The sequence below is a fragment of the Electrophorus electricus genome, chromosome 4, assembly GCF_041902795.1.
Source record: "Electrophorus electricus isolate QZ-2024a chromosome 4, ASM4190279v1, whole genome shotgun sequence".
Taxonomy (NCBI): domain Eukaryota; kingdom Metazoa; phylum Chordata; class Actinopteri; order Gymnotiformes; family Gymnotidae; genus Electrophorus; species Electrophorus electricus.
Window position 1 is genome coordinate 29,009,568 of NC_137500.1, and position 22,839 is coordinate 29,032,406.

At 42.2% G+C, this 22,839-nt stretch overlaps 1 protein-coding gene across 2 annotated transcripts; it reads right to left on the reverse strand.

The window, feature by feature from the left end:
• Positions 1 to 1,808: 1,808 nt before the first annotated feature.
• igfbp2b (insulin-like growth factor binding protein 2b) lies at positions 1,809 to 17,077 on the reverse strand. 2 transcript variants are annotated; one of them, XM_027009726.3, is made up of 4 exons: positions 16,561 to 17,077; positions 7,324 to 7,505; positions 5,535 to 5,675; positions 1,809 to 4,358 (listed from the first exon to the last, which is right to left on the reverse strand). In XM_027009726.3, exons 1-4 carry the CDS (start codon positions 16,940 to 16,942, stop codon positions 4,200 to 4,202), a joined length of 864 nt encoding a protein of 287 aa, XP_026865527.2. In that variant the 5' UTR covers positions 16,943 to 17,077; the 3' UTR covers positions 1,809 to 4,199. The 2 variants fall into 2 exon arrangements, with proteins under 2 accessions (XP_026865527.2, XP_026865528.2); XM_027009727.3 differs by having other exon boundaries at positions 7,324 to 7,478; positions 16,561 to 17,070.
• Positions 17,078 to 22,839: the final 5,762 nt, after the last annotated feature.

Sequence of the window (22,839 nt, forward strand, 5' to 3'; positions counted from 1 at the left end):
TCCGCTTGTTCTAAAAAAAAAGGAAAAAAGCAGCTGGACCATATTTAAACTACATAAAAAATAATAATAAGGTATACACATGCAGGTTAGTCCTTGCATTTGCAAACAGATAAGTGCTAACATCTAAAAGTGAAAATAATCCCATGTTGTGCACTTAACAAAGTGGTATGTTTATTATTAAGTTCCATATAAGAAGTGATTTTTCCTAATAGTAGCTGCAGCAGAGATAGTAGTGATAGTAACGCCTTGCTATTAGTTTGATAGAATTGTCTAATTGTTTTGTTTTGCTATTTAGTTAATGTAAATGCTACTGATATTGTTGACAGGCTAGGGTGGGAAAATGGCATAGAATGACTAAACATTTCAGGTTTATTTTTAGCAAAGAATTTGTACATTAAAGGCCTGCCTGGAGGCTAGTCACCTGGTTCCCAGCAGAAAGCAAAGAAACTGCACAGGAACTAGGAAGCCATTTAGCATGAGTGCCAACATCAAGGGGGAAACTTAGACCAACACAAGGGAAAAACTCACCAGTCAAATTAGAGAGGCAGTCACCTCCTCCGGTCAATTCTGAGGGGGCCTTGTTGTGGAAATCACACCTTTTACCCTTTTCCAGACAGATTATCTTAAGATAGTAGTAGCAGGGTTGGATGAAGAATCTCAAGTTGACATTTTCTGAACTGAAATGTCAGCAATAAATGCAATTTGTGTGGACCCTGCAAAAGTCTTCACCTTGTCCCAGGGTAAGGGGGAGGAAGGGGCAAGTCTTTTGAAACGGAGTGGCCAGACATGGTGTGATCCAGGCAACATTAAGGCAGCAGCCTTCACCTCATGTGCTGCTGATACCAGTGCTGGGTATGTGTTTGCACTGCTTACTGCATGTATGTGAGTCTGTGTGTGTGTGTGTGTGTGTGTATGCCAGTGTAGGAGGATGGGTGGGTCTTTTTGTCTAGTGTTCAGCTACTGCCTTCCTTCCAAGGATAACTGATAACTGAGGCTTACAAAAGCCAGATGTGACTTATCGCAGTGCTCCCTCTTGAACTAATATGGGGCAGATCAAGAGCAGAGCAATGGGCGCAGGATGAAATGTGCAGAGGATTCGATCTGCAAGGCAGTGAACATTACAATTACCACTGCCTTCAAAGAATCTAACAACTGCACATTAGACTTCAAAGCATCCGCACCCCTTTTAGTACTTAATTAGGCCAACTACTATGGATAGCTACATGTGCTTTTAGCACCATGCCTAAAAAAATGATCAGTCTAGTTGTTGCACCTATGACTCAGAAAGGTCAACTGCAAGCACACATTAAATAAATCAGTAAATTAAAAATGATTAAAATATTTAATGCATTTTCTTTACTTGTTTAAAGTCATATATTGACCCACATCATATAGAGATCAAAATAAAATGATCATTGTTATTATTACCATTATTTTTAAACACTCTCATTGAAATAGACCCATCAAAAAACACAGATGGTACTGCCTGCACTATATCGCAATACACAACATCTGTTCATACAAATGAATTGGGTGCTTCTGTCAGAATTTGTATTCTTTTCACAGACCTCTCCTGTCATTCTGTTTTCAACATTTTCGCCTTTGTGTGTGTGTGTGGGGGGGGGGGGGGGGGGGGGTAAGGTCAATGCAGGCAAAATACACCTCCACCTGCAGTATACACTAGCCGGCTCGACTGCAATCTTTCTAAGAAAAAGCTCGAACAATGTAAACAACTGCTCTTGCTGCTGGCTTCATCCAATCTTTTTGCATGAATCATAACTGAAAGAAGCAAAAACCAGTAAAACTGAGAGGTTTGAAAATAGTACGTTTATTCATATTGCAATTTATTACAGGACTTTAAAAATATTTGCTGGTACGCATGCATTTATGGATTTCTCAATCCCATTCTAAATTAGAGGCAGGCACTTTTTATTTACCGACTATTCCAGTGAGAACAGGTGCAAAAGCAGGCTGCGTCTGATGGTCACCAGTAAAGCTCACTATCTGATGTGGATGTGCCATCAGGTACTCAGTGACACACAGTGTAACAAAAAGCAGGAAAAAGAGCAAATGCGAGAGAGCAATGGTGGGATGAACGTGCTTAGGAATGTCCCTGCTGTCCAAGCGTGGCTCTCCAAACACAGTGAGCAGCTCACACAGTTTTATACGGCAACAGATGACAAACACTGCTTCACTCTCTCTGTCTACTGGAATGGTCTGGAACCCCTCTGCATGCGCACACACACACACACACACACACACACACACACACACACACACACACACACACACACACACACACACACACACACACACATAGACACACAGACACATTCAACAAATTATTTCACCCTGTTAGGACAACTTGGGCAAATCAATATGCCCAAAAATCACAGGGATTGGTTTCGCTTTGTTTTCAAACTAGGCCAGCTGGCTACTACGGTAGACTTAAACTACCGTAAAATTTACTTTATCACTGGAGGGCATGCAACAATCTATTTCAGAAACCAACCTAAACGAAAAAGTCATGGCCAGTGTCTCAGCAAGCTCTCTGCTGGAACTTTAAAAATCCCATTTTAAACCCTGCATTGGGGAGCAGAGTTAAGACGAAGCCAGACTGTAGCACCATAACATCATCTACAGAAAAGAAAATCTACAAAAGCTAAATTAAAAGGTGGCTGTGCACAGTAAAACCATATGAGTTACTGGAGGTTACTATGGGTATCTGAGAGCTGAACTTACAGAGATCCAAACCGCATTTGTTTACAATCAATCAAGCTTAATAAGCTGTTATTTCTGGGTCCAGTCATTCTGAGCTGCTCTGTGCTGTGTTTGGAGAGAGGAAACAAGAAGGTACGGTACGTACAGACAGACAAACAGACAGACAGACAGACAAGATCACATTTCACAAGACTGAATAAGATCCAATTTTGGATAATCACAGGCCTGGTCCTTCTATTGTCCCTACTGGTCACCAATAATAGCCCTGGTCCTGCTAATGTCCCTACTGAACACCAATCATAGCCCTGGTCCTGCTAATGTCCCTACTGAACACCAATCATAGCCCTTGTCCTTCTAAATGCTAAACAGATCTAACCAGGAAATGTGCTGACATGTGCTCAGCAATCTCACTCACTTGGAATCCCTTTACACAAGTGTACAGCCCCATTCTTCTCCACTAACCCCAGCAAAAACCCTCTGCTCTGAGGCCACTCCTCTGGCCCCACCCTTGGAAGATGTCAAATAGCTTTGTAAAGCATGGCCCATCTGCATTACAGGCATGTATTTGCAAACTTGTGTTTATTTATAGGAACTTAACCCACTTAGTATCCCATTTGTCAATGTCAGCCTGGTGTCCTAATCTCAACCTCTGTCAGCACGTCATTAGTAACTACCTCCCTCTGCTAATCCCCCCCCCCCCCCAAAAAAAAAAAAAAAACCCCACATACCCTCTACTCCTCCAACTTTCTGCTAAACCTGAACACTGCAGGTAAGGCCTCTCTACTACCGAAGACGCAGCTCCGCACACTTAGGGTTGGGCGGAGGAGGGGTTGTGCTTGGGCCAGTCAGAAGGAGGAAGCAGACAGGAAAAAATGTTTCTGAAAACAAGTAATCAGCACTGGTGCACTCATAGTCACAATGCATCGTGAACAGCCGTGAAAAAAGTAACTAAAAATGATATTGCTCCAGCTAAAACAGCATACATTAGTATAGCAATAAGGCTTTTGTATAATATAATGTTGTGTGTTTCTGGCTTGAATCTGAGTGGTTACAGCAAATGTTAGGAAAGTTCTAAAACGAAATTTGGACCAAAGTAAGACAGCAATGGAGCCTAAACCCAGGAAGCTTAGAGCGGGATACCAGCACTTCCACGTACATTCATGGGAGTAAAAGGGGCTCTTTTCATGCTTACTGAGTTAAGGTCCAGACAAGTCTCTAAACAGGAGGACGCCGGTCTCTCATTGTTAAATTTAGCATACAGATGAACTGGAAAGGCAGGGGATACCACTGTCTGCCCTTCTCTTTTGCTTTTTTCATGACATGCAGCTCTTCTTATTCCCCGTGATTAAAATGCAAATCAAACCAGAAATGAAACATTTATACACATGTACACACAGGAATATATGCATGCACGCCTCTCCAGCTTCCTCTCTCATTGTTCTGTGGCTTCGCTTGTTCCCCGGCGGGTGAGGACTCGTCTATTTCTCCAGGCCGGCGGGGGGCTCCAGCTCTGGCCCACCATGGTACTGGCTGCAGTTGGGGTCACCCCTCACTCTGACAGAAGAGGGAATCTGGATGCCAGTGTGGGGGTTCACGCACCAGCATTCGCCCCTCTGCCCGTGGGTAGACATGTGGCACTGGAACACAAGACAGGGCGGAGACAAGGGAAGGGAGACGAGGTTTAGAAGGCTAATGAAGTGCTTGGTACAGCAGCGATTAAAAGGGAGGGGTTTAGGTCGGAGCCAGGCCCCCGGTGGCAGTCGTACCCGCCTCATTTGCCACAACATGTGTCTGTGACCCCCACTGAGTACTCCCAAAATTAGGTCATAATTGAAGTGGACATGGCTTGCATGGGGACCTAAAACAAGCAAAAAAAAAAAACCGAAAAAAAAAAACCTTTCCAATTTTTTCCTTCAGTGATAAAGAACAAAAAACGACAGTTACAGTAATAGCAAGCGGGAACAAGATGAGTGAGGAACAGTTTATGGTTGCGAGGTATTTTTTGAGCAACAAAACAGAGCTTTCTCATCAAAACAATGTGCTCATTTGCTTTTCCTGTACAAAAACGCCCCCATTTTACCACCACTGTATAATCCTGTGTGTCATCATGTTGGTATGGATAGCCCAGCTCATATCATTGTTTTGACGCTAAAAATAAGCCCCTCTCCATCAAGGGCATGCAAGAGAATGAGAAAAAGAAGCCAGATGGCAAAACAATGTCTAAACTCCCCACACTGGTGGCAAGTGCTCTATGGCCTTGTAACTCCCATTTTAGACACCGACACCTTCATATCAACAAAACATGCTTACTTCCGAAAGTGTGGGAGCAGGTTTTTCAGACGCATCTAATCTCAGTGTCATTCCATCATGTTTTCATGCCACATTGTGCAACCATGGATGTGGATCAGAGGTTGTGTGTTGCCTCACGCTAACATTGTGCTTCAGGGGTGACAGCTGTGCATGTCGCCGTCGATCTGCCTGGCTCCAGCGCTAACGGCTTTGGAGACAGCTTCGCTTGGTTTTTGTAGCATCTTGTTTTTTCAGCTTTTAATTTACGAGGGAAGGGGAGGCCAAACTCTTATTCCCCTCTCTGGCTGAGGAGTTGAGTTATGGCTGGATTGATGCTGCAGCACCACTGAATAAACATGAGGTTAAAGGGAGAATGAAGGACAGAGAGGATACGAAGGCTAAGGTCTTCTGATGGAATTCGGTCTCATACCTTTGCAGTTCCTGGAGAGGAACATGCATGAAGAAGCTCCATAGGCCTGCTGAAGCATGCAACCTTGGATAAGGTGCCTACAGTGAACACTTACCTGTTTTAGATTGTATTGTCCTTTCTGGTCACAGTTAGGGAACTTTAGCTCATACAGGTTCTCCAGAGGTCCCCTGTTGTCATGGAAGGTCATTTTAGAGATCTCGTCCAACACCTTATCCAGCTCCTGCTGGCATTGACTCTGTTCAGCCAGAAACACACACACACAAACAGAGAAGAGAGAGGGACCAAGATAAGAACCAGTTCGGCAGCCTTATACATAGCTGATATTCATCTCCCATTAGTCCTAGTCTCTCTCCTAACACAAGGAAAAGCAGCTGCATCAAAGGACCTCGCTCACTTTATACCGCTTCTTTTTTGGGCTCTTCTCTCTCCCTTTCTCTCTCACTCTCTTGGCCCAGGATAAGAGGGTACCAGGAGTTAGCTCTGCCAGGGATCTTATCCATATCATGTGGATGAAAAGCCCTGCTGCATGGCGCATGCTACGCTCAGCTCCCAGCTCTCAACACGCATGACATCAGCATGACATTCTCATAGAGTTTCTGCTGTTTGTGGGATGTTTGATGGATGGACACTGATGATTTCTGAAGCCTTCACGACCCTCCATGTTGAAGCCAGACCCGTGTGCATGCCTGTGGGGACCCTACACACTAGTGCTATTGTTGTCTCTTCTATTGTATGCTAATGGTGTTATCTGATGTCGATCACTTGTCATCACACAGAAATAAATGAAAGGAAAAATTTGGGCAGGCCTTCTTAAATCATTCCTAATAATATACTTTTCCAGAAATACTAATCAATGCAGAGAAAAAAGCTGTAGTCCAGGGTCCAACTCTTCTCAGCCAAGTGGCTGCTTAAAAAGAAATCTACAAGTAAAAGCTTGTGAAAGAATTGTCTGAAATGATTTTGTAGGAGAGATGACAGACAGGGCAGGCTGCATTGGGATGAGGTCATACAGGACTGGTCAGCTAAGATACGTTACCTTTCCAAGAAAAGTTAATTAACTAAAATATGTGCTGATGGCCAAATTTGATAAAAGTGAGCTGCAGAAATACCATTATGACAAGGGTTGGCATTTGGAACCATTGGCAGTCAGTAGGCACTAGGCCTCACTGAATAGCTTCTGCAGAATAGCCTAAATACAGTCATGTTAAGAGTCATGTTAAGAGTACATATGAAGGTTCATATTTGCCTTGCACTCTGCTACACTCATCTGTCACTGTATTTGTAGACTAATGTATTTTATGGAGTTCGCAGCATAAAAACGGTGTACCTGCTACAACACAATCATGATCATTTTTCATACTTTTAAAGCCAGAGGTGCTGATCTCGAAATCTGCAAATATTTAAGTTTTGTTAATGTTTGTGTGTGTGAGTGTGTGTGTGTGTGTGTGTGTGTGTGTGTGTGTGTGTGTATGTTGGTTTTTGTTCATTCTCAGAGCAGAGAAACCAGAGAAAATCAGGGATAACCTACTCAGTCAGGACAAATTTTTAAAGCTACATTTTATTTTTAAAACCAAAACAACAAAACAATTTTTTTGGTTACTGAGGTTATGGTTAGGGATAGAGTTAAGCTCAGAACCCCATGTCTTGACAAGGCATGAAAGCAAGTATGTGTGTGTGCGTGTGTGTGTATATGTGTGTGTGTGTGTGTGTGTGTGTGTGTGTGTGTGTGTGTGTGTGTGTTCTTGTGTGTGAGATAACCAGAAGAGGGCACTGCTGTACTAAATACAATGCCAAGGTCAGCATAGGGTTGGTTGTGCACTGCATTGTCTCACTGCAGCATAATTGGCAAACTGGGAACGGCATCTACTGTAGGAGCCTCTCACCTGTCTGGGCCGAGGGGTCTTGGGCTCCTCCACACGGTTGACCATCATCCTGGTCCTCTGTTCGTTCTGGTGGTGCCTGAAAGCAGTCTCCTTGATCTGCCAGTAGTTAGCATCTTTCTTCTTCTGAGCAAGGGACCTCGTGCCATTTGACTCTCCTGAGACAGGCCAAATAAAATAGGTTCCTGGATTTGATCAGTTCAGGGTAAACAATAAAAGGAAAATTTATGGACTAAGCATGAAAGAATCACAATACTCAAATTTAGAGTTTGCAATAGTGTTGACTGCTATGAGGCCAATGACTCTAAGAGTGGAGTGGAAGCACTTTCACTCGATTCACTCGGAGTTTGGCAGATAATAAGAGTAGAGGAGTGACCCAGTGTCAACTGGGTCTTAATGATAGATCCTGAATTAGATATAGAGGCCTGTGCAGAAATAGTAGCCTTTTATCTGCACAGAACAGGTTCACTCTACTCTATCTTACACTCTTCTAGGCAGAAAAGCACTTTCCCTCAACTCTTCTAAGAGGATAAGCTAAATTTGAATGCTGTGGATAATAACTTGTGAAGGAGAAAGCATTTAGAAAACATATCTTGCAAGTCACAAATGTTACATTCATAGTCACTCTGTAGCACCTCCTACTCAAAGTCCTTTTTCAGTCTAGAGGGATCATCAGCTCCAGTTCCAAGCCCTTCTGTGGCATTAAGCAGCAGGTACAGGGCCCACTCTGGTCTTTATGGCCCCAGATGTTCCTGACTTCAATCTCTGTTCCTTCCCTCCAGACACAGATGCCCTAAGAAAACTTATTTTGTCTCCTTTAATCAGCAGACCATCAGGGTGCAATTACCATCATAATGAACCCATCCTTCTTCCTGTTTGTTCTGGAATGTGGTGTGCATGCAGTCCCTTAAGGGGCCTCGCCAGGGAATGTCACTCTCGGTGATGTCACTTCTCCTGCGAACAGGCCATTCAGCCCTGACAGGGCCGCATGGCCCCGCCCTCCCCTCGTACCGTGGCCGTGAGCGGCTCTCGGCTCCGTGATCTCATCTCCGTTCACTGTGTGTCTGGCCGGAGGAGTGAGTGGTGAGCATGGAGAGCGCATAGCGACTGACATGACGTCAGCACGAGCCTGAGAGTGAACAGATGAGTGCAGGATCATTACTCTGGGTAACGTCCAGCCACGCTCCCCTTGATCTAGAGTTTTGCGCCCACTCTGGACAGACAGGCCTAAGAATAGTGTGAGAAATCGCCAGGCAACTTTTCCAAAGCTTGTCTCATTTCAAAGTATTGGCGTGAGCTCTTAGCAGTGGACACCTGCCATTACGTAGATACTAAAGCATCCCTTCTCCTTGCTCACATTCCTGGGACTGGCCCAGCAACACCTCCTACTCAAAAGGCCCTTCCTCTCTTAGTGTGTGGCCTGTATGGTCTGTGTGGACACACTGACTTCTCGCACACTCGTTGACACGCCAGTGCATGCAGCCTTCGCCGCCACGCTTTTCAGACTCATGCAGTTAAAAATCACTTTCCACGGTGCACATCACAATGACGTCATTATTCAACGTGTTTCTTTTTTCAAGGGCTTATATCATCAATGAAGACAGGAAGTGTATTAGAAAACCATAGGCCTCACTTATTTTTATAAGTAATATTATATTTATATTTTCCCCCAAATGTGAAAGGAGTAAGACAAAAAAAGAGAAACTTATTTCATTAAGATACAAAGTAACAAGGGCCCCTAAATGTACAAAATTGCTATATCTGCTCAGTATAAGCTAAGCACCAAAATATACCAATATTTACTAAATTAGGGGCTGAGACCAGAACCTTGAGAAGTCTGATCTCATTATTATATTTAGCTATTTATGCTTAAAACATCTGCCCTTACGCTATTGCACATGTGCAGAGAAGCTCAGGTGACAGCACTGGATTGCTTGACTTGTTCAAGCCTTGGGTACTGAAACACCTCCCTTAAGTCCCCCTTCACGGCATGCTGGGAAACAAACCAGAAGACACTGATATTGATTGAATCCTGTCCAGCGTTTTCCTTTTCGGTCAAACATTGATAGAAAAAAATTGGCTTCACCACCCCACTGAGCTCTGCGTAGCTGAATAACGAGTGATGCAGCAAGAGCACGGCAGCCATGTTGTTTTTCCCAACAGGCTCCAGTGAGGTCTAGGACTCCGCGCCACGAAACAGCAATGGAAGAAAAACACAGACAGCTGGGATGCCTGAAACACTGGCGGGTTCCTGGCTCTTTCAGTTATGCAAGCATTCAGCTTTTGCGAGGGTTTTGATCCACAGTACACACAGAGGCACAAAACAAATGTCCACATCACAGCACAGTTTCCTTTTTCTGGTGAAGCCGTTACTCACCATGGCAGAAAACATTCTCTCGCAGGAGTGTATGTGTGCTAGGGTGTGTGTGCAGACAGGCAGAAGGTGTTAGGAGAGCTGCATTTTGCATAACTTTCATCTGATGGACTGAGAGCATATCAGTTTCACTAAAAGGTACAGTGTTTTTTTTTAAGCCAGAAAGTTTCAAACACCCCCCCTTCACCTCCTCTGTTCCTACACAGTGTTTATACAGCTTAAGCCTTGTCTCAGCCAAGATCTATTGTTATATTTTCATATTTGGAACACATCAGCTGCTATTTCAAGAACCGTTTATTCAAAAGTTGGGGAAAAAATGTTGTTTCAAAGAGATAGAGTAAACACTCCTGTTCCGTAGTGTCACGTTAAGGTGACAGTAATGGTGCTTTGTGGCAATATTTACTATGCAAAGTGCTAAAACTGAGCAGATGTGACCTGAATCACTGTTGTGATTTGGCTAATTGGTGCATCCATACAGACATGCTCTTTACAAGGGTTTCAAGTATGGCTAGAAAACATAGCTTGGCATTTTAAGGAAATGCATAATGCTTTTTTGCCCTGTGTCTCTTAGTGCAGTAGGAAGTGGAGCAGTGCTGTCTGCATGACAGGAAGCCCTCCTGCTGAGGCCATCAGGCATTGTCGATATTGTACCCCAGCTTTAAGAGGTAAAACATGTGACTGTCTGGAACCTACAGCTGTAATTAAAATACTTTTGAGCGATATTCCACGCAGCAAGCTTGACCACACTGGCAGTGGCTATTCCATAGTCAGAGTACACAACGTGCCAGCCGTGCTGCTGTATGGGTATGGATAGACCATTCCTACAGTGCTGGTTTAGCTGTGTTCATCTACCAGCCCGTAAAGTTTAAATGGAGAAAACAGAACATCTCCTTCATGGGTGTAGTCCACTGCAGGATCATAAGCTCAGTCCTCAATCTTCTAACTACACACGTTTTATATTAGTTTCAATGCACTTACTGAATCATTAACAGTTGCTACTGAGTAATATGCCCTAAGTTTAAAAAGTTCATAACAAGCTTGCAGGTTATGAGGTTAAATGCTGTAAGGCCTGGCATCCTTTCAGGTCTCATTTTGGAAAATACTGTTCAGGAAAGCAACTTAGTCACAGGTGAAAAGTGTATGTGCCAGTCATGGCCTGTGATGGGCTGGGCCTATAGAAGCATGTTGCCCAATTCTTGCTGACAAAGCATTCTCAGCCTGGGGTTAACCAGAATGCAAGTGAACTGCTATTTAAGCTGTTGTTCTGCTTTGTCTTATCTGTAATTAGAAATGCAAAGGTGAAACAGTAGTGGCGTGACGTCATCAGCCACAAACCTGAGGGCGGGGCTGACAAATAAGCTTGCATGAGGGAGGAATGTCTTGTGCAGGACCACAATGCAAAGAATCCAAGGGTGATGGAGTGCTGGTGCGCTCAGTGAATCGCGGCGTGCACGTTTCAAAGCCTGCGAGTGTAAAAGGAAGCGCGGTGTGGTCCGCTTGCTTCTGCCTTTTGCGAGTTACTCCCCATTCCATGTCCAAGGTCAAGCGCAACAAGGTGCTTGAGGAGGAGGTAAATAGTATGGGGTGGAGCTTGGAGCCACCTTTCGCCTTAGAGGAGGAGGCAGTCTCAGGTTTTCCTGAGGACAATGCTTGGCCAAAGCCAAGATGCCATTAAACTTTGATTTGTTATGAAGCATATTGTTGATCATTTTTGGACACCATAGCAACTGTATTCTACCTGTCAAAGGCTCAGGCTGTTAACAAGCTGTTGAGCAAACTTCATCACTCCCACCTAGCACTCAATAGATAACACATTTGAGATGTTGCTAGGCATCTGATATTTTGGACAGGGGTTGCCGTGTACAGCAGTTTCTAAACCAAACAAAAATGATGCAAACATCTAAAAATCCTCCTTTTATAAGCAAACAGTGTGCCAACATGACATTCTTCTGGTGAAAAACATTTTATAAGGAGACTGGAAGAAAAGTATAAAATCCTCTTTGGGAAGATGTTATAAAATGGGCAACAATTCCTTTATCTTCCCATTGTTTATAAGCACTGTGTTCATACTGCATTGATTTGCTACAACTACAATGAATATACATAATACTTCTTAAAATTCTTTCCACAGCTTTCCATTTTTTGTTTGTTTCTCAATGTGCACACTGGTTGTGATGAAGAGCACACAGAACTACAAACAGTTGCTGTATTCTTTCCCTGCCATGAAAAGGCAAAGGATTTTCTTTACAGTAAATTCAAACTGTTTGCCTTCTTATGGTTTAACTTTTGAACTTTTCATCTCTGTTTTCTGTCTGAGTATCAGCACCTCAGGCCTTGTCAGTTTTATAATATGAGGTGAAAGACAGTTGGCCATGTCAGCCTTACAGCGCTGCTTTGAACACGAACGCCCCGATTTCTTTTCCAGACTGTGGGGGGTCGCTTGAGCAGGCTTGAGGAGATGGGGGGGGGGGCCAGAGTTTATTTCCATCGCATGACTGACGCCCCTCAACACCCTCAGGCAAAAGTGAAGCAGGGCTGCCCATGAGGAGCATCTGTGGGGTCACAGGTGCCGACATGCTGCCGCCACCCAGGCCCCGCCTCCCCCACACAGCCCCACCCCCCACACAGCCCCGCTCTAATTAGGCTCAGTGGGGAGGGGGCCAGAGACATGCCCTGGCACATCACAGCACTGCAGGCAACCTGGGAGGGCAACCACAATGCACATGCAGCAAAGAAACAAGGAGAAAACAAACAATTAATAACTTACAAAAAATACACCTATATATATATATATATATATATATATATATATATAGAGAGAGAGAGAGAGAGAGAGAGAGAGAGAGAGAAGGGGGTGGGGGGAGTGAGAAAAAATAAATTAAAGTAAAACCACTTTTTACTTTACAGAATCTCATTTTGAGATTCTGGATGAATCTCAAAACAAAATAACCCTTTGGCTAACACTAAACACAGAATAACCCTTTGGTTCCTAAAATACTCCTTTATATTTAATCAGCACAGAAAAGTAATAAAAGAACCTCACTTTGATCACCTCATTTTTGCTGAGTAGTTCACACACTCATCTACCTACCTGCATAACACACACAACCAGTTTCATTTGATAATAACAAATTTGCAAAATCACTCCCTAATTGAGAAATTGTTAGAAAAAATACAGAGAAAATACAAACATGCAAATAGCATATAATAGCAAATAATACCCTTCTGAATGAAGAATCCAAGGGCCTATAACCTAAAAGAATAGACTCAAGGCACGGTTCCTTTAGATGCTATGCACTTAGACATGTTTATGACACTGTTATATCCCTTGCATAATAAAAACAAGAATCATTAAGTCAGAACTGGCAGATGGCACTGTACACATGTAGCAGGGGATTAAAAATTTCCAAAGGCAACAGCTATCAAGCACATGCAAGTAATAAGTGCTTTGCTGCCAGCCACAGGGCAGAGAGCCAAGGCTGTTGCCTCAGTCTCGGGGCCCAGGGCCATATCTCACATTTACAAGCACTCTTTGACTGTAGCCCACTGATCACCTGTCACTGGCTCCAAAGTGAAGCCCAAGGGAAGAACGTGCAACCAGGCACAAGGCCACCGTGGGGCTCACTTCCCTGACAGACCCATCACTCTTCACAGGTACCGTTGCCTAATCACTAAAGCAGTATGGCACAGGAACAAAGCCGACCATAGGTGAGCTCATGCTTCGAATGCCACACACTTATAGAACAGTATACGTGGGAATATGAGCATGGCTTCGCACGGTTTGCAGCAGCAGAGTTTGTGCTCATGAATAAAGATGCACCTAGTCTGTATTTAGCCATTGACCACACCCACTGAAGTGATTAGCATAAACCAACTTGGCTTTAATTTGCATATTTCAAAAATATATAAATGGTAGCTAAAATACTGGCTCCACCAATCAGAATCACAGTCACGTTTATTTTCCAGTAGTTATGAGATAAAGGAATTCACTTTAGTATGATGGAAACAGAATACAACATTCAACAGAATATAACTATGACAGGACTTGTGTGCAATGACAAGTGTGGGGGCGGTGCCAATGGATACTTCACTAATATAATTAATTATATGTTGTACAAATATATTAATATATGCTATAATATATTAATAGGACATGAATTGCCTTCTGTCTTGTCAGAACAGCTTCAGCCCTTTGTGGAATTCATACACACATTATGACACTGAACAGTTAGCAGCAAGAAATCTGGGTCCAAAGTTTCCTTGCCTTTTTAAAATGAAACAGAAACAAGAAACAAAAAAGAGTAGTTAAAATTAAACAGCTATTACATGGCATTGCTTATGATAACTTTCTAAATATTGTTATTATAAATATTGGTAAAATTATATTTTGGCATACATAAGTTCAGGAACATTCACATTGTGATTCATTTCAAATCCTTCAAAGAAATTAATTAGAGTCTTCCTAACACCACACATTTATATCTGTTCTATAGTGACTTTCATTTATGCCATTTAGCTGATGCTTTTATGCAAAGCAACTTACAATTATGAATGAATACAACTTGAGCAACTGAGGGTTAAGGGTCTTGCTCAGGGGCCCTACAGTGGGAACTTGGCAGTGGTGGGGCTTGCACCAGGAACCTTCTGATTCATAAGTCAACTACCTTAACTACAGAGCTACCACTGCTTTCAGACTTGTAACTTACCATATCTTGTGAAATCTTGTGAGATCATTTCACAGAGTAAGTCTTCTCTAGAAAAAAACACTTTGTGATGCTGTCCTATGATATCATATTTGCTCACTTGTACTCATTATTGCATGCTCACTGCTCATTATATGTTCAATGTCATGTAATACATACTAAATAGTATTGTTATTAAAAGTCAAACACTTAACAGATAAATATTTGCAACATGAGGCTAAAAACAAACTTTTCTAACTACACCTGTGTGCAAATATAATGCCAAAAGGAAATAATGTCGCATTAGGAAAACACAAAAACATATCTATATCAACTTGAGTGGTGTCCTAAGTCAGTCTTACATTACAAAAGCTTGAAAGGCATAGCGCCACAAAGGTGGTAACCTGATGGATGATACCTACATCATGACTGTACATGCACCCCCTGCCAGGAAAAGCCTGTAGCTCTATAACGACACACAGACATGTGGTCATCACACCTTCATACTGGGCCTCATTGTCATACTCTCACTAGAGTCGCCATACGAGCAGGCCACATTCTGCAGTGGAGGATATCCTCTCCATGTTTATTGCAGCTTGGAGCATCTATCTTACACAAGTCATGTTGCATGAGAGAGTAGAGCTCTGAGAAGCACTCGCCTGGAGAGGAATGATGACAAGGGCACACAGATACTATCTGCAACAGAGGTCCTCATTTATAAAACTCCTAGAAAGTGAATTGGCTTTTTGCAGCTAAATACCATAAACCAGACTGATGAACTTTGGTGACACTGAACTCAACTTCATGAGGTGATTTCAGCTCACGTCAAGTCAGCCTTCAACATTTTTAATATTAGCTTGATTTTACATCATAGACTGTATTTTATTGTTTAAACATGCAATAGTGTTTTATACGGCAAATCTGAGTCACTGGGTCTGACAGGGCCAGATGATTTACCCCAAGGGTTTGGCAGGCCTTGGGCAACCCAAAGAGTTCTTGGTCATTCCAAAATTCACTGTTTCATACAGAAACATCACAGGCACCACAGCTGGGCAGATTCACATGAGATGCTGCACCAAGCTCAAAGTCCAGTGTGCTAATCATTGCCAAACTACATTAACCTTTCCCCCTTTGATTTCTTGGAAATTCAGCAGCACATTATGATAATGGCAGCCAATTTGTTTCAAAGCAAATGCCTCTGGCAGAGTTTAGTCGCTGCAATTAGAAAAAAAAAGAAACCTGTCTGACTAGGAATCTGGGGCACATATTGAACTTACATAGTGATGCCAGATAATGTATGATGACTGCTCATCCTGCACATCAAAGCTGAGGGGACAGATCAAATCTTAAGTTCCAAACATGTTTTTGACTTCACATTTCTATAACCACGCAGTTAAATTAATAAATCAATTAAATCGGGTAAGTTAATTTAATAACTAATACTGCAAAGTTAGAAATATGTTCACCATGCAAAATGTTGATTCTAAAATGTAGTCCATTAAAAAAAATCTTGAAAGATGGCCACGACAGCTGCAGTAAAAGTAGAAAATGACCAGTATTTTGATGTTGTCTATAAACACACTGCACGAATACCGTTATTACTGTGACATTACCGCGTCTTTCTTTTATTGCACTTCATATTCCTAAAATAAAGAAGGTCTAAAGTAACGAGACTGTGGGCGGAGCAGAGGGGTGCGGGAGAGAGGCGCCAAACTCTAATACACAGTTAAAGAAAGTTACGGTCAACAGTTCAACAGGTGATAAACTTGTTCGCTATAAAAGTTCTGGTAAACCAATGAACTACGATACGTTCTCAGTCCCCGTAGCTGACCGGATCCAGTAACTTGTTGATGTTTTGAAGGCATTGCCTGATCAACTCTCGCTGCTTTTCTCAACAGGAGTTCACTGAATTATTAGTCCCCATAGGACCCAGCAAAACAGATTACGTAGTCTAGCATGAATTACATATGTAAATATAAATTCAATTCATGCTGCACAAGCACTACATGCTAAAATGAAGCCTTAAAGCAGAAAGCCCAAGGACATATATTTTTAAGGGCGTATCAACATACGTGAGATGACAAGTCTACGAGCCTACTATACACATAAAGCATAAACGCTTATGCAAGTAAACATCATGCATAATATGCACAGTTAACTTAACGATTTCTGCAGATAACTCACCGTACTCTGGAGAAGTATGTCGATCATCTTGGCTGGCGGTGGGTTCAACTCTATTTTCGCATCGTCCGAGCCCCTGTAGTAATTTTTGTAAGGGTAATTCTTCGCCTGGACTCGGATTACACCGCAAACCACTCCCGCATCTCGGTGTATACACGCCACAGAGTTCCCCCAGTTGTCGGGCACACACAGGACAGCAGCCGCAGCCCGGCTCCCTGACGATCTCCACACAGTTGGTCGCGGGCTTGCATGCGGCTTGTCGCTCCGCCGTGCAGCTCGGACATCGAAACAGTATCTCCCCGAAAGAGCTGTATGGAAGCGCCAGTGATGCCAGCAGGAAACTGTAGACAAACTGCGAGAACATCGTGTTCACGTCAAAAAACATTAGATAACGGTTTCAACAGCCAACTTCAGGTAGGAAAGTAAAAGTGGCTTTGAACAGGTGAGGTTCGGCGAGGCTGTCTGCTGGGTCCTATTTTCTGTCATGTTCCTCCGACATCAAGTCTAAGAGCATTCAAATACAGGGCAGTCGAATAAAGCTGTTTCGGATAGCCTCGGAATACTGTGGGTTAAAGCAGACACGTGAAAAACAGTGTTTTGGAGGAAAAGGGAGCACCAAACGTGTGCATTCTATACGGTCTTTGTTTTTCCACTTTGTTTGGGCCATAGTCTTAATCTGTCTTATCCTACTAAATTAATACAATACCGTACAAAGTAGACTAAATACGTGCCCGCACAGTGTGTTATTTGAGTGAAGCTATGCGTATGTAGAGGGTGTGACTCAGCTCTATGGTAGGTCTTTGTGAAGTAGGTATGTTTACATGAAGTAGAAACGTGATTTACTTTAATATTATGGGGTACCTTGCGTGTTTTAACAGGCCGTTCTACCATCATATAGCATTTAATTCTGCCGTTCTACCATCATATAGCATTTAATTAAATCTACACCTTATATTCAAAGCCCTGGTTTCTCCTTGTGTGTGGCCCAGTGGGTAGTGTGGTTTGTGGTGTGACCAAGAGATCAGTTGTCATGCTTACCTTCCCAAAAGAACAACCCTATTAACCTGTATATCATGGTTGTTTCCCACATTTCCTTCCATCATGGGCTTATGGGTTGCTGGAGGTTGTTTTGTCCAGTGTGTGTTCTCTCATTTGATACGATGCAGCATCTTACATCACTGTTTAGAAACGGTTTGGAAGGAGTGAGATTTGATAAATTTAGTCTGAAACTTTGATAGAGTTTTACAGAACTCCTTATACCATTTTTGAAGGGATACGTAAAGGGGTACATGAAAGATTTGATTATAGGCGTCCCTTCTTCAGAACCAACTGTTTTCGTATTAGGTCCACAGTGCCTAGATTTCTCAATTCTTGAGTTGGATTAAAGATGGATTATTTCTAAGTAAAATTCAAATTGTTTCTAACTGTATACTTAATCCATGCTACTACCTGCTACAATAAATTGTTTCACTTCACTACCACCTCACTACCAGAAAACAAATTACAGTTTAGCCATACTATTGTCCAAGTCAGTTTCTACTTGCATTCCAGTGCTAGTGTCAATTTAAATGCTGACAATTTTACTTAACCTATAAGAAGATGATCCCTGGATAATCCCATTTACATTTTCAGTAGCAAATACATGACATCAGATAAACCTACATATCAGATCTGTGTCATGTCAGCGGACCTAGACCATTTTCTTGTAATGTTGATCCAAGTGCCGTAGGGCGCAGGGCAGGACGCACAGACTCCCTTGACGTGGTGAAACATTTATTAACGAATAACATAAAAGACAACGGTGGCACTCACACATAGTAACAATGTTAAACACAAACACGCATAAACAGTTTACATCCACACTAACACCTACACTAACAGGGGCATAAGCAAACAACATCAACAATGACCATTGAAGAGGCACACACAGATAGGGGTTTAAATAGACAGAACACTGAACCCCGTGCAGGAGTGTGCCATCACAGAGGGCGTGGCTACATGTGAACCCCCCTGCATGTGGCAGGCCATACCACATGACTCGTGGAGGGTGGGGAGTGTCCCATGACATTTCTTTACATCTATGAGACTGACAATACAAGATAAATATCTGGACATCTAAATAAGGCAAATTTTCAATGTCTGCAGATGTGCAGAAAAGGGGACCAATATATAAACCTGAGGATAGAACATATTTTGGACTTCCATAGATGTGAAGGTTTAAGACAGGTTTAATCTTTGAACTTCAGGTCATGGTCAGTTTTTAAGGTCCATGGCTTACCACAGAACATATACATCTGACCAGCTTTATAAAAAAGGTTGCTATATCAAGCACTTTGCTTGCACAGCTGAAGGACCTCTGTCCGAAATGTTCTGTTCCCTAGGATCTGCGTACTTTTCTACAATTTTGAATTTCTCTCTCTCTCTCTCTCTCTCTCTCTCTCTCTCTCTCTCTCTCTCTCTCTCTCTCTCGCTATCTATCTATCTATCTATCTATCTATCTATCTATCTATCTATATATATATATATATATATATATATATATATATATATATATATATATATATATATATATATAGCTTCCTCCTTCAAATTTGGCCTTCATTCGGATTACAGCATTCCTTTTTTACTACTAACCAGTTTCACAGCAGCCTCAGCAAATCACCCTATTAAATGTTGGGAAACAGATTACTCTGGGGTACCCTAATGTGTCATGGTGGTTCAGAGGGCTTGTAAAAATAAACAGAGTGTGAGAAAGCAAGAGACAGAGAGTCATACACAGACTGATAACAGTTGAACAGTTGGGGGGGGGGTGAATAAATGTGCAGTTTATACCTGTTCAGGAGCTGACTGTAAGCCAGAGGACCTTGTGGTGTGATGGCAAGGTGTTCTTGCTTATTTATCATGCTTAGTTTTACAATTGTGGCAGCGGCACAAACATGCTACAGTAAAACAGCAGAGCACCTGAGCCTGCATCACCAAACAAGTGCTCAGAAAACGCAATCAGTGAAGACTGGTGGAACATTACTCCTTGGACTTCTTTATTATTACTACAGCGGCTGTACTTTTTTGTACTTTACAATTAACTACAGTTACACTGTACAATTGTACAATTATTCAACTACAGTGGACTATAACAGGAAAATTTAGCTTGACACTGAAAATATGTCTCTAACGATGGCATAAATATTTGTATTGAGTTTTGCGAAGATGTCTTATGAAAGTCAGCAATGGACGTTCTGGAGACATCCAAAATGACATCATAAAATCTTTCATTCTGTTTCCTCAGGGGATGTCTTTTAATACATTTATTACAGTTAAATACATTAAAACAGTATCTTTTGTAGGTGTGCATTTTAAGTGTGTTAACTGTGGGAGCTATTTTTGTTACAGCAGGAACAAAGTAACAGGCACCTTTTCGTGGAGTTTAAAAACAATATATGAGCACATAAGCATGTGTTCATTTCAATATTTTTGTTAGAACTTGTAATTACAGAGGAAGGAGGAATAACAAGAAAGAGTAGGGAACACAGCTCATTGGGGCCTGAAATGAAACAGCAAACATGAAAAAAAGCTCTAAAACATTTTAAAGTCCTAATATATATTGGTGTTAGTATTAAATTAATTCCAGCCATCATCACTTGATATCGGTGGACTTCCATGAGGTCCTTCATCTTCCCTCACATCCCTAATTATAGCATGCTGTGACTCTGGGGTTCCGTGGAATTCCAGCGGAGCAGAAGACCACCCGTATGACCCTCTCAAAGCTCTAGGCACTTGATCATGGGAGAAAACACTCTGACACTTTCTCAGTTACACAGTTTCCTGCCTGTGTTCCTTGGCTAAAATCTGGGTGAATAAGCATGTGCCAGAGTAAGGACTGATGTCTGGGCCATTGTGGGCAAACCTATAATGTAATATCTTTCAGGAGGGTGCTTCCTGAACATCAGCTAACCCCACAGCAGTGATGTAATGTGTATGAGCATATGTGTTAGGAACAGCACGGTTCTGTTATCACCACACTCTTTCTGATAGCATAACCAAGCTGAGGATTGCAAGCCAATCAAGTCCAAGGTCGGTGTCATTTACAGCTGTTACATGTTATGTGTGGTGTATACACATGTGCTGTCTATATATTGTAAGGAGAACAGGTTTGCTTCATACTCAGTTTGTTCTTTATATTGACACTGTAATGTATAAATAACATTATGTATGTATAAATAACTGTATATCTTGTGTTCCATAGTTACCCACACTAATTACTTTGTTCACTTTGCTGTTGAGCCAACTTTGAACTGGCCAATAAACCTCAAGGACTTCTCGGCCATTCCAAACTACAGTTGCCTTATTGTATCCAGATATAAATAAGAAGTGAAGAAGAAGTGGGAAGCTTGGTCTGTACACTTTCCTTGTTTTGTTTTTTTGGGGGAGGCCGTTTTGTATAGTAGCAAGACAGACCTTAGATTGCTGAACTGGTGCTTTTTTTCTCTCTAACTGAAGTTTTATTTCATACTGAACAGCCCTTTGGAAGCCTGTTCAGTGTGCCTGAGTGCTTTGTAGACTCTGGTCCTTTCGCTGCCTTCCACTGACTCTTCTGGCCCTCTCTCCCACACCATCTTATGAAGCATAATGCCAGACAGTGTCACCTCGTCTCTGTGTAAGACAAATGAGCGTGTGTGTTGCAGACCTATTGTGCATCGGTGCATGTGGAAATGCAGTTGGCGTTTCACACCTGGATAAGCAATGCGATTTTCCACAGCGATCATTAAGTTCCCCTAAAGCCTCTTAACTATCTATTTGACTCAAATGATTGCATGGCAAGCCCTTGAAGGCAATGTAGCCACTGACCACATCGATGTGTCGTGTACAGTCCTGGCGCTATCTCTCATACAAAGTCATTTGACCCTCAGGCCACATGTATAGCAGCTTCACCGCTGTGTTCTTCTCTCTGTGTCTTTTCCATTCCAGTCATGAGACATGTACAAACAGCGTATTCTGGGTGACAAAAGGTCTGAATGTGTATCCAGCCTGTCTGTTTGTTCAGAGTCTAGCAGGATTAAGCCTGCATCTTGTTCAAATGGAAATGTTTTGTTACTATCACTTGTGGAAATTTCTTCCTTTACAAATGGATTGTGATTATATTATGTTTATGTTGCCTGGCAACCTGAGATGGATGTGCATTAGATAAATTACAGAAACATTCAATTTTATTCAAAAAAGAAGAAAAATTAAAATGAACCAAATGTTGGTAAAAGGTATTTTCACAGCTTTTAGAGAGGCCCATCTTTCAAGCGGTTGTCTCATCAAAGCAAATTATACATGGCACTCTGGCCCTCTGTCAGACATTTCCACTGCTCATGTAACTGAACTGAACTGAAGTGAAAATAGAAGAGAATCGTTTGGCCATGCAAACGGCCAGCACCACACTTATGAAACGACAGGTATGGGCAACACTTTCCAGTTCCACTTTAACCGCTGCTCAAATGATGAGAAACAATGTGGGCCTCCTCTGTTGTGGTGTCCAAGAAGCCCACGGGAAAAGGGTAGAGTGCGCTGACCCAGGCAGACGGAGGTGGAACTACCGAGACATGGCGTCCAATCAGCGGACAGCCCCACACTGCTCTTTATCTCTGAAAGAAGCGGCAATTCAGCATTCAGACATTGTTCTTGTTCTTTGACAATTAAGCACAGAATCTCCTTCAGAATCTTTCAAATATTCATTGTCCTTTGCATATAGGGCCAATATTGCCTGTAGTTTTATTCTTTTCATTGGCAACCTAAAATCATTAAACTTATTTGAAAGAATGAGGAAACAAAAGAAAGCACCAACAAGTCAGTTTCACAGTTTGAAATTCCAATAACATATGCCCTAATGGCCATTTTTCTACTTGTGCTTGATTGGCTAATGTATTCAAATGATTTAATGCAATGGCCTCTACAGTTTTACAATAAAGATGTTTATTTTCTCACTGATTTGCATGACTGTGCCTCTGTTGGTCTTTAAATGTATTTGTGAAATAACTGCTTTGTTAAGAACTCAATGTTTTTTTTTCCTATCCAGTTTTGACTTCTATGGCAGAGAATCATGAGTGTTACTCTTATAGAGTGTCCAACGCCAGTCTTTAGTCTTTTGTCTAAATTTAGTCTGAGGGTCTTTGACTTGCAAAGAGAGAGAGAGAGAGAGAGAGAGAGAGAGAGAGAGAGAAGAGAGAGAGAGAGAGAGAGAGAGAGAGAGAGAGAGAGAGAGAGAGAGAAACAAAAAAGCCACAAAGGACAGGAGGCTTG